Here is a 12,213-nt window from a genome sequence, read left to right as displayed (position 1 = left end):
ACAAAACGCATTCAATGCAGTGTCTTTATTTCAATTTTAGAAAACATGTTATACTGAAACACCAAAAAAATAATCTACCTAATACAGTTATAGAACAAATATCAATGATCTTTTAAAGCAGCAGTAACCAACCACCAGCGCTAAGAGTGCATAAAAAAATATATATTTTGATCAACTGAATCTTTCAGAATTTTATTTTTAAAATCATGCGTGCATGTATGCATCTCCATTGGTCAAACTGCTTGTCTTGGTCAAGTGATATGGTAGTTAAAAAAAGCAATCCCACAATCTTAGATTTTTAAGAAAAACATCTTTGGAGAAACTATTCAGAAAGGGGGTGGGGGGTCAATGATGAGAAGAGCCTCCAACAAGTAAGCTGTATGGAAGACTCATTCACTGTCATCCCTCTCTTCTCAGCTTTATGGCTGATTTTCTACAGGCGATTCTCACGCGCTAAACCCACTCAGTGTAATACCAGTACAGAGCAAGAGGCTTGCAAAATTGCTCTGGCACATGAAGACCAAGCAGCTAGAATTAGAAGACAAACCTAGATTAACATTGTGGCAGAATTTCCAGTTTGCCCAACCAAAAAAAAAAAAAGCACGTAATTCCTATCGTCTGCATCTTATCATTGTAATGTGTGAAATTCTACAATGACGTCAATCAAAACAAAATTACTGAGCTGACTACATTAAGTACTAACTTGGGGTGTCATTCTCTGCCCTTACCTCAAGGTGGTACCGGCTCATTGAATAGAAACAAGCACTGGCCTTCCACTCATTATGACTAGTCAGTGTGGGCTGTTTTACAGTTGGTTTTCATTTGCTTCAATGCCATTCTTTTCTAATACTACTTTCCAAATGTTTGCAAAAAATGTGTGGATGTACTTTGTGGGAAATGGGTCACTGTTGGTGAAGCGACTGCTACTTTACATCCTTCAGTCCAGTCTGGAGCGTGGGCCTCATGGAAACAAAAACATTTTCAGTGGGACACATTTTTGTGCACGGTTGAAGCCCTATCTTGTTTCACTACAAGAATAAGAATAAGGTGCATACAGGAAAGTTTAGCTTTCTTGCTTCTTCCGCTTGACATTACTTACTGACTTATTAGTGACCTTTACATTCTAAGTGATGAGCGTACGATAAAAGGCGGCAAAACAAATGCAACCCGGCACCAGGCACAGCAAAGACTCAGGCACTTAAGCACCTCGCATTTAGCTGGAGGTTGAAGTGCATGAGTGCAAAATTCACCGCTTTCTCTTTACTGCCACTCTTCTGGCATAATGCGCATGAGTCAGTGGTGATATAGTTCTGCTTATAAGAGGCCCACTGAATCCTTTTCAGCTGCTGATGATGCATACCTGTTGGCATCATCACCATCACTGTCAAATCCCACATTTGGTTTTGTACCAGAGTGCACATCCGATCTGATGCAGTCAATGATTCCCCAAGCTACTTGAGGCTGGTGCAGGGCCCAACAGGAAAGCTGCTATGCGGAGGAGTCTGCGGGACTCAATTCCTTTTTTTTCTTCTTCTTCTTCAGTCTGCAGGGCTTGCAGAGGCAACACAGGATGCATGGGGAGGCCAGCAAAAGGAGTGGAGAGGTAATCAGCATCACAATGCTTACCCCAACCAAGATTCCCGCCACCTGAAGGACAACATAGAGGAACCATGGTCAGACTGACAAACTGACACTAAAATATGCGGTACATCACATTATCAAGTAAACATATACGTAGTGACAAATTCAAACACTCTTCAGTCTTAAGGTTAAAAAATTGGGAATTTTCATGCAAATTAGCCACGAGTTTGGGCTGTTCAAAAAAGAACACTGCCCAGGATGCTCATTCCAATAAGCCTAGTAATCAAAAAGTCAACAATATCATTTTTTTTATTTTTATGGAATGCACACCCAAAAATGAGTGTGCAAGGTGACCTCCATTTTCTGCATTGTATTGTGTAGCCTACCTGTATGTCTTATCTGATTATTTTGTTATTGTTAGGCCTGTCATAACATTTTTTATAACGATGTAGTTGACCAGAATCTATGTTTTTTTTCTATGCCAACTGATACCAAGGACATTAGAGCAGGGGTGCCCAAACTTTTTGGATCGAAAATCTACTTTTTGATCAACTAACCTCACGGGATCTACCCTTACCGGCGCGCGCACGCACACACACACACAAATATAAGATTTACCTGCTTTACTTTATTTTTTAAATATTTTTTTAAGTGAAAATGAGACTGATTAGTGTGCAGTGTATACTAACACAAAAAATATATTACTAACATGTACAAAGACACACAAATGGTTGTTTGTTTTTTTTCTTCTCGACACTCCTCGGATCTACTTGGGACCTGTCTTAGATCTACCGGTAGATCAGGATCTACCTAATGGGCACCCTGCATTGGAGCATATAATTCAAGTTCATCCTTTTTTAAAGAGCAAGCATCTTATTGCTCAAGAATGTTGACTATTGGCACTGAAATGTAGCGCAATGAATATATTGCACTTAAGTATTCATACATCACAAATATAAACAGACATCTGACTATCAAGCAGACAGGATGAAATAAGATGTCTTATCTCCTTCAGAATGTCCTCTTTCACCCGCTTGTACAAGGCTGGAATGGGCGTTTGTAAGGTTTTAATTTTGTTTTAAAGGCAATTCTACATGCCTATAAACAGTCTAAAGCATAAATGCTGTTTTTTGAATGGTTGCATGCGTTTCTCTAAAATGCCAGTAACGCTATCTGTGAGGAGCTATAATTGTAAGATATCAGGAAATGGATGGCCCAGTCATGTTTTTAATTCCAGCTGAAGAAACTGTGCTGATGGTTGTCTTAAATGGACTTGGAGGTTGATTGTGTTGCGAATTTCTTCATACAAAAGCGTCACATCGGCTCATTGATGAACACAGAGGCCCGGTAACATCTGTCTTCACTCCAAAATGTTTCCACCCTCCCACGGCATTCGAGTTTGGAACAAATTCCATTTATGCCCCTAAACTTGCGGTAAAGGTATAAAAACAGCTGTTGCAAAAAGTTGCTTTGAGTATGCAATCCTTTCACACTGTTCACGCTATTTGTGTGTGTGTGTGTGTGTGTGTGTGTGTGTGTGTGTGTGTGTCGCCTTCCATAGTGACAAGCAATTTGAGTGTAGTGCCAAACAGAGATTTTATGCAAGAACCACAATAACAAAATAAGAAGAAAATCAACTGTAATCCGTTACTGGGAAAGGGCAGCTCCTCCAGGACAACTCGACAAACATTCCCATTTGCAGGACAGCTCACTGTGTTGGAGCCCTGGGAGGGGGTTATTGTTGTCATGACAAAAAATACAAGTATCAAGTTAGAGTAGCCAAATCAAGGCAAGATTGATATTCTACAGCTGGGGTTCCCATTTAAGAGATAGTGAGGTACCAGTGGATCGTGCAGGCAGTGTCGGTAGCGCTCATGGCATGAACTCAATCTCATGCCATTGATATAGCTGTCTGTCTACAGCAGTGAATAAGTGAAAAATATATTTTAAAAAAAATATATATATATAAATATAAAAATATATACTACACACACACACACACACACACACTAATGCAGTTATTCAAGGTACACCAATATATGTCTAGTTTTAAATAAATGAAATAAAATGGGGAGGGGGGTCATTTTGATTTGGTTATTTGATTATATGATATATATATAAGTAGCTTGCATGTTGAAAAAAGTGTGTGCAACCTTGTCCTCATGTAAACCTCGGACGCCAGTGAAATGATCAAATGGGTGTTGTTAGATAGCATGTAATCGTCATGAAGACAGAAAAATGTCTTTGTGGGTTGTGTAACCTGTTAGGCTAGGGAGTAACCCAATCATGAAGTGATGAAGCGCACTCTTGTGCTTGTGCAACTTTGCACACTCTGCCCCGGGGGTTTCAATGGCATTCGAAAAGGGGCTGTAACTGTACCATAGCTTCTGCATAATATTTGAACTACAGCAAATCCTCAATTAGTTGCACTGTCACAACAGGACGCGGGAAGAAAGAGGTCCGCTAAATACTCTAGTTTTGTTGGCAATACGATATCACTTAAAGGCAAGAATTTGGGATTTGTGCGATTATCTCAGATTCCTGTCTGATGAAGGGCTAATTAAGTACTGTACATGAAAATTTACAACAAATCCGAAATCCAATGTGGCGCACACATCTTTGGAAAATTGAACATCATCTCGGTAAACTGTGCCAGGTCAGAGTTTGCAGTGTTTTGTCGGTTGCATTTCCTCACAACTGCATCTCCTGGGATCAAGTTTTAATGTTTGTTGTTTTTAGTTTGGACAGGTTGTGTGCTTTTTTTTATCACCTGTAAAAAGATTAGCATCAGTGTATTCAAGGAGAGGCCGCTCTGGTTCTGCCGTGCGCAGGCCCTTCAAGTTCTTGTTTTCAATATTTGTTCTTCTTACTGCCCTTGTTTGAACATGAATTCCTGAATGGCAATTATATTTGTCTGTGCTGCTTACCTGCGTTCGGTTCCACATAACCGAGGCTCTGGAGTGGCCAAGTTTGTTCCTGCAAGGCCCTTTGTCGTAATGTCTGAGGAAAATGTCACTCTGCAATTATGAAACGCACATGTTGAGACAAGAAAGACACCTGAGAAAGTGCTCTGTATTTTGGAACGAGACTCACATCCAGGTTCTGCAGACAGTACCAACAGAAGGTGTGTTTGCAGCTCTTGCACAGCATTTGTGCACAACCCTGGTTCCGCTCGATATAGATGCCACACATCGGGCACTGTTTAATGGGCGAATCAGAGTCGCTGCTGCAGGCGATGCCCGCAGATGATGTTCGAAAGAGACACAAGAGATTAGTGGGGGAGAGTTCAGAAGAGCAAGTCATGGAGGTCTCATGGGTATGTCAATTGTAAGACCTTTATTTAGTGGCACAGTGTCGGATCAGTGCTCATGTTGTTCGATATTTTGGGGGTCGGAGGTATGACGGTGGAATTCTAAGCACGCAATAAAAGCACACCGCTACGGGGGAGGACCCTGAGCTTGGCGCATTGGCAATGTCTGAGCAGATTTAGAACATCTACCTCTCCATAAAGGCAATCGTATCTGCTCAGAGGTGGCCTACACTCTTGACTCACCTGTCAATCGCACAACAGGGGCAGGGCACATCAGACTGAATACGATTTACATTGACAGTTTCAGAAGCGTGTTCACACTTACATTATAATTGGATTCATTGGACCTGAACAAATAAAACGTTTTACATGCTTCACTTGAATCGGTCTTTTTCCTACACTCAGTTAACATGACTCTACAATTGGTTGGCGACAAATCGGAAGGATAGTTCATCGGGCAGGGTATCGATTCAGATTTCCAAATTCAGTTTGATTCAATTCACAAGGGCCTAATTCGGTTTCACGCACTCACAATTTTAGTTTTGAACGGAAAACATTCTCGTAGGTAGTGCTGCAAATAGAAACTTCTTGCTCTACCATGACACTTTAGTGAACATCGGAATCCTTACAATAAGAATTGAACTTGATGCAGTTAAATGAATTATGACCAGATCAAAACAATAAATAATCATTTCAATCAATTCCAAATACAGAAAAAGATGTGTGAATGAAGTGTGGCAAAATCACATTGTAAACTCATGACATTCACATTCATGTGACTCTCACAAAGTTGCAGTTCATTGCTGTCTGTGAGGTTTTTTTTTTAAACCTCCAAAATTCCACGCTAGCTTGTTAATGCTGATTTCAGTGCTTCTGCCATGCTGTTTTCATGTGCTACTTTCGCACGGTGACGAGATCTCACGCGATACAAGAAGTCACATGAATTTATTGATAAAAGAGACATTAAAAGGATCCATTTATGCTATGAAAGGGAAAATCCATTTCATAAATCATCGTCTTTTTTTTTTTTAAACACAGCCTTATAAGTTTGTTAGTACCTATATAAGGAGTACAGAATCTGCCTTTTGGTTTTCACAAGGCAATGAGGAAATCCCAGAGTTTTGAGGGTAATAGCTCACAGCAACACAAAAATAGCTTTTTTTTGGGGGGGGGGGTGAACTTTGAAGTTGTTTGTGTGGAAAATTTAATTTCCAAACACTGCTAACAAGGCGACATTCACACCGATTCCCAGTTCGGATGTTTAGTTAAATCCGATCTTTTTATGTACTTATATATCAAATACAAATGCAATTTCTAATGAGAACACAATCCGTCAATGATGTGACACGCATGCGCACAAAGTATGACGTTTAGTGACGTGGACAAATAGCGCGCAATGATTTGGCCAAGGTCGACATGTAAATTCAATTCGGCCTAAAACCTCTATCAACTGAAATCTGGTGGTTATTGCAGCATATAACGTCATCAGGGACGAAACGCAGAAATTGGTGATGTCTATGGGTACCAGACATAAAGCAGTCATTGTGAAACTTTCACGGTATTAAAAATAAGGCTTGGCAGCTGAATATGGCCACACTTGTGTTGTATGAGGTACCATAAAAACTCTGTCATTGTCCAAGTATTTGTTCTAGACCAGCTAAATTAATTCCTGTTTCATCAAACTGCAGTGCTTCACTGCAGTAAACAGGCTCCTTCTGAACAGTGAGTAGTCTGGCCATGGGCGGGCACACACGCGCGCACACACACACACACACACACACACACACACACACACACACACTCTTGCTCCCTTAGGCTCAAACGCAATGGAATCACAATATGACTCAAGTGACATCAATCAGTCTGGCAGAGGCGCAGCTCAGCGAGCTAAAATAAAGTCGAAGCAGGGTGGTTCGATATGGATAAAAAGACGCACTAACTGCTGGGAATAGTCTCAAGTCAACAGAGCAAAGTCTTGAAACTTGGTTGCAATTCATTTGTCCTGCACCGCTGTATGGTTCCTACCATACACAGCACTTCAAATTCCGCGCCTGTCGGACTGACCTGCTTTCACCAAAGTGTGACTTCATGGGTTGTTGCTCAGGACAGGTGTGGCTCCCCTGCCAGGGTCCTTTGCAGCCGGAGCAGAATATGGTGTGACATGTTGGGCATGGCACAGCGGAGGGCTGGCCCTCAGAGCTCAGTGGCACGTCGCACACGGCCTGACAATCAAGCACCGGACACCAGGTTTTACTCGGGTCCAGCTTCACTCCTGTGAAGAGCACATTACATACTCGAATGAATACGCTTAGAATGCCTAAGGTTATGTTACATGTACACCTGCAAGGTTCCCTTGAATTACGAGTGGCATTTTTTCCGTGACCGAGCTTGGAAGGACACTTACTCTCATATCGAATACATTTTCCCAATTGAAATGAATTGAAAGGCCATTAATCGGTTCCAGTTCCCCCACAAAACAGCAGTTTTGGTGTGGGGTTGTTCTTTTTTTAATTTTAATTTTTTTGTTTAACTCAAAATGAATGCAAAAATGGTATAACACATCCATGACTTTTTTATTACTTGGCATGACAGTAGATAAGAACACATCTTACATTTTGGAAGTGACTTGCATAACTTATTGAGCTAATTCACACATTCATATCCCACAATGAGTACAACTACGTGCCTTATTGACAGATCAAATTTGCTGTGTAAAAATGTATATTTGTCAACTCTAGATTTAACAATACGCTTATTATATTACTTGTAGTTGAAGTCTGTAAAAATGCCCCAAATCATACTGAGAGATTATTACTGATGAGTGATTTTATCTTGTTTAATTGCAAACTATCAACCACAACAAGAAAGATTATGACGAAGGTCACATTTTTTTTAATAACAGTGAATAAATATTGTCCTGTGATGCTTGGCTGGCAACCAAACCAGGGTGTATTCCTCCTCTAATCCACAATCAGTTGGAATTGGCTCCAGTCCATTAGCCATATGAATAAGGGCAGCCGTTATGGGCGGAAGCTAATCATATAATGTATTAAATTAGGGGCTCTCTGACAGTATTATTCAAAACAGAATTTTTCCACCCAATGGCACACCAAAAAATGCAAATTCCACTCACATCAATGTAGTTTGATCTTATTTCTGACTAGGTAGTTTGAGGATGAATAAAGTTTCTGTATCCTCCAGGAGACTAGGGCAATAGCTGAGAGGGGGGCGGGGGGGGCAAAAATCAGCCAGCTCTAATGCAATGTTCCAAGAATGTTCAGTGGTGCTACGTGGTGTAGCCTCCAGCTAATGTGCGACCTCAAATAGCCCCGTGCCTGTTGCTTGGCGTCAGCGCACTTGCACAACAATACAATACCCACCTCTCTCAAACTTCAAGCGCTCATACAGCTTAATCTGATCAGCAGAGGCCAATTCGGCTATCTGGAAACAAAGACAGAACAACCTTGTTTATATTTGAACTACATACGGGAACACGTGAAATGCATTTAAAATCATTCCATTTTAAAGTGTTCTATTTAATCAAAATTCATGCTTCTCTGTGACTATGGATATCACCTCATGTTCGAATAAGAAAGATCAATTTAACCGGTCAACATCAAACCAAAATAATCTTGTCCACACCATTTGAAGCTAATCAGCCTATGTCGGTCATACTGCATATATCGTATTTAACGGTTTGGTTACTTTCGCTTTAGACCGTGCCTCTGCTGGTCAACTACCGCGCGTCACTTTTCTTTCATCAGAAGTAAAGGGTACAATGAAATTTAAAGTATAGACAGCTTTATTCACACATTTAAAAGCATTCATTTTAGCTTCCCATGTTTTGAATGAAGAGGCATACCTCAGAATCAAGTAGCACCCCAGTGTTTTTGCAAGCCATATCAGGACAGGTGATGGGCGCACCCCCACCCTCCTTGATGCTCAGCTGAACATACTGCTGCAGACACTGGACGGAAAGAAATATGACAGCCCGAATAATTATATTCAATAGAGCAAGACACTCTTCTTTCAATGACAATGTGCATGCATGTTAAGTTGACGGTTCAGATAAATACTCCATGAGAAAGCATCAAGCACTTCAAAGTGATGTGACTCAAGCATGAAATTACGGAAGCTTAGTTGGGACTGTGCAAGCAATGAGTTGCGCAATTGGGAGATTGATTTGAGGAACATATAATAAAGCATGTCACAGAATGTCTGTTATTGAGGAACATTCAAGATTTAATCATCTGCCTTATTATAAAACACACACAAAAAAGTCATGTTCCCCAAACTGAGCTCGAAAAAACAGCATTCGTCAAACAGAGTTACCCAAGTTTTAGACCGTCTCTCAAGTCCAATTGGCTCTCCTAACATAGATGAACAAGGCATTCTCAGGCTTCTGCGTTCATGACAGGAAACAATTTAGAATTATACCTTTGTACCTCAATTAGGTGAGAGCAGACCCTGTCTCTCGAAGATCATGAACAGGCTGGCGCCTCTGACTTTGAGAGCGACAGTCTCATATTCTTTGGTGTGTTGTGACAACAGTACGAGCAGAGGGCACACACTTTCCTCAGTCTAAATATATCATGGAGGCACAATTCTTTGTCTCGAATGACTACAGTCCAAAAAAATAGTTAGGTTTCCTGTGTGGTCCGAAATGCCCCCCTCGCCCTCCAAAAAAAGTATTCGTAAAGATGTTCAGTTCTACTTACAGATGTACAGAAGATGCATGCACAGCTGTGCAGTGTCCTGGCAAGTGCGGGTGGATGCTGGCAGAGGCATAGCTTACAGAAAACATCAGGACCGGACTGATGGTCCCTGTCGCTGGAGGTAGATGGTCCTGGTTCTGAATCCTCAGCCCCTCTACCTGGCGTGGAACTTGTGCTGGTCATGCTGGAATAAGGTGATGGGAGATGTATGACGGCGTCACGCTGCTTCTAGCTCCTCTTCTGCAGACGGAGGTGGAGGGGAGTAGCTTGGATGTTAGTGAAAACGGCACAAAATTCTATTCTTATTTCTTCATATTTATTCAAAACATATTCTGGTTACCCCCGAACCAATTTCACAAACAGAAACCTTGGCAGTGGGCTCAAAACATATTGAGACCAATTTCCAAACAGTTTTATTTACCAACGGATGAAGTTCTGGATGACTGACGGACTGTTATTGTTTTGGGTCAGGATAAAGGGGAGTGAGAGTGTTCAGGCATCCTTTCTGCATGCCTGAAGATGTCAAAATGACTACTGTAGAATAAGTGGAGCCGCTAACTGACCATTTCCTGCCATGGTATAAAAGAAGAACCGTGCCTTCTGTGGTCACAATAGTTGACGCTTAAGCGGCCCAAATGGGCACCAATGAAGAAACACTTATGGTGTGGCAACTATCATCCCTTAGCTCAAGCCTACTGAAAACGTGTGTTTTGGGAATGGGGAAGGAAGTGCACTTTCCAGAGAAAACCCACGCAAGCGCAGGGAGAACATGCAAACTTGGACCCCAAATCTCCAATTCCTCCTTGAAAACCTACATGTGTGTGATCTGGTTTATACTCAAATGTCGAAGTTGAATTTCCCCTTGAGACGGGAAAACAAATTACAATTTGATATTTCTCATTGGAGGTTCTCTGTTGTGGACTGTATATCAAAAATGCAAAATGGAATCCACACTAAACTCCAAAGATAAGAACTCTAAGATTCTTGCCACTTATTGTCAAACTTGACCGTCTTGTTGTGGAATTCCTTTGAGTATACAAGGTGTGCGACTGACCCATGGAATCAGTGAATTGCAGTCGTCCTGGTGGCATTCCAAGAATCAAATCTACCTCTACTTTCAACAGACAGTCCGTGTTTGTTGCAAGAAGGCAAATGGGAGATTACAGACAATTTCCAAGGCAGCTCCCACTCACCACGGCTGGGCAAAAATGTTTTATCTAAAATGAAAACGCGACCGAAACCTATTCCACACAGGTTCGCACCAACAGTATTTGGAATTTTGAATGATCGCTTAAGTAAAATATAATTCAAGATTACTAAGGACAGCTTAGTATTGCTCCATAAAAGGAGATCTGAAACATCTGCTTCAAGTTTCTATTTTCATCGATGGCGAAAAACTGACGAAGCGTAAACATCAATACCGGGCTTCCGTGTAGTGACGAGCACAGCCGCTTACCTTGCGTGCGGACGGCGCGAGGAAGGAGCTGCGTGGGTCACGAGCCACAGCCGCAGTGCTTTTTCCACACTGGCACCGACACACGTGTGTTCGCAGGTCTCCTCTTCGTTGGATAAAGTTGCTCCTCGTATGACGCTATCGTTCGCTCCACCAGTCCCAATATTTCCTCGGTGGTCGTAATAAGTCGTTCCCTTCACCACCCTCTCAACATTTTGATGTTGTCAACAGTTCAGAAGCGAAAGACAAAACACTTTGGAACGCCGCCCTTCGCTTCTCGTCATCGTCGCAGCCTACGGATGCTGCGTTTGCAGCTTTTTTTTCGCTTTTTGTCGGTAACTTCCGACTAGTTTGCCAAGATGGCGGCGTGAAGAGACGAAGACTGTTGAACTCTCAAAACAAAAACGTAATCATATGATTTGGGGTTTTTTTACGGGAACAGGAGGGAATACAACCATGACCTCAGTCTGACAATTACTCTAATCAAGATCCCAATCAGAAGTACCTAGCCCCTAAGGTGAAAATGGAAGACAAAAAACTGCGTTCCCTCAAAAATGAAGAAACGCGTCCTGTCTCTTGCAATTAATATTGCACATACGCTAACATGTGCATTACAAGTTTTTGAATAATTGTCATCCAAACTTTAGTTGCAGTTTACATCAGAGCAGCCTTTCCAGAGTACACTGGTACCTTGGGAAAAATATGGAATTACCAGTTTTGGAGGATGCTCATTCAGTGGTTTAATTTTGTAGGAAAAAAAAAAGATCACAGACATGACACAAAACTAAAGTCATCTCAAATTGTAACTTTCTAAATATAATGAACACTAAATGTTCATTAAAAATTACTTTTTAAAATGTGGTGACAGGAAGGTTCAACTTCGGGAGGGCAGCATGACAAGATGTCCTTCAGTTTGTTACAGTGTCTCAACTCATGCGAAATCTACCCATTGAATTAACAAGGTATCCATTGTTTGCACCGGAAGATGTTTGGGCCTCCAGGTGTCCACTGAGGATCATATCGGTGGGCTGGGCTAGGAAGCGCGACATGCAAACAAGGAGTAATGTTTTTCTGATACGTCACTTGTATTTTGTATATCCTGTGAATAGAAAGTGGTCAGCGTGGGTGCGAGGGTGGGGTTTTCGATCTGAGAG

General features: G+C 41.5%; 1 protein-coding gene across 2 annotated transcripts; it reads right to left on the bottom strand.

The window, feature by feature from the left end:
- Nucleotides 1-10: 10 nt before the first annotated feature.
- rnf144b (ring finger protein 144B) lies at nt 11-11,432 on the bottom strand. Of its 2 annotated transcripts, none has more exons than XM_052064835.1 (8): nt 11,063-11,432; nt 9,610-9,872; nt 8,754-8,858; nt 8,272-8,332; nt 6,956-7,163; nt 4,675-4,807; nt 4,509-4,598; nt 11-1,647 (listed from the first exon to the last, which is right to left on the bottom strand). In XM_052064835.1, exons 2-8 carry the CDS (start codon nt 9,787-9,789, stop codon nt 1,489-1,491), a joined length of 936 nt encoding a protein of 311 aa, XP_051920795.1. In that variant the 5' UTR covers nt 9,790-9,872; nt 11,063-11,432; the 3' UTR covers nt 11-1,488. The 2 variants fall into 2 exon arrangements, with proteins under 2 accessions (XP_051920795.1, XP_051920794.1); XM_052064834.1 differs by having other exon boundaries at nt 9,610-9,846; nt 11,063-11,431.
- Between the last annotated feature and the right edge of the window lie 781 nt (nt 11,433-12,213).

The sequence above is a fragment of the Hippocampus zosterae genome, chromosome 5 (assembly GCF_025434085.1).
Source record: "Hippocampus zosterae strain Florida chromosome 5, ASM2543408v3, whole genome shotgun sequence".
NCBI lineage: Eukaryota > Metazoa > Chordata > Actinopteri > Syngnathiformes > Syngnathidae > Hippocampus > Hippocampus zosterae.
Note: the sequence above shows the minus strand (reverse complement) of the source record. Positions and strands in the feature narration are given on the sequence as shown.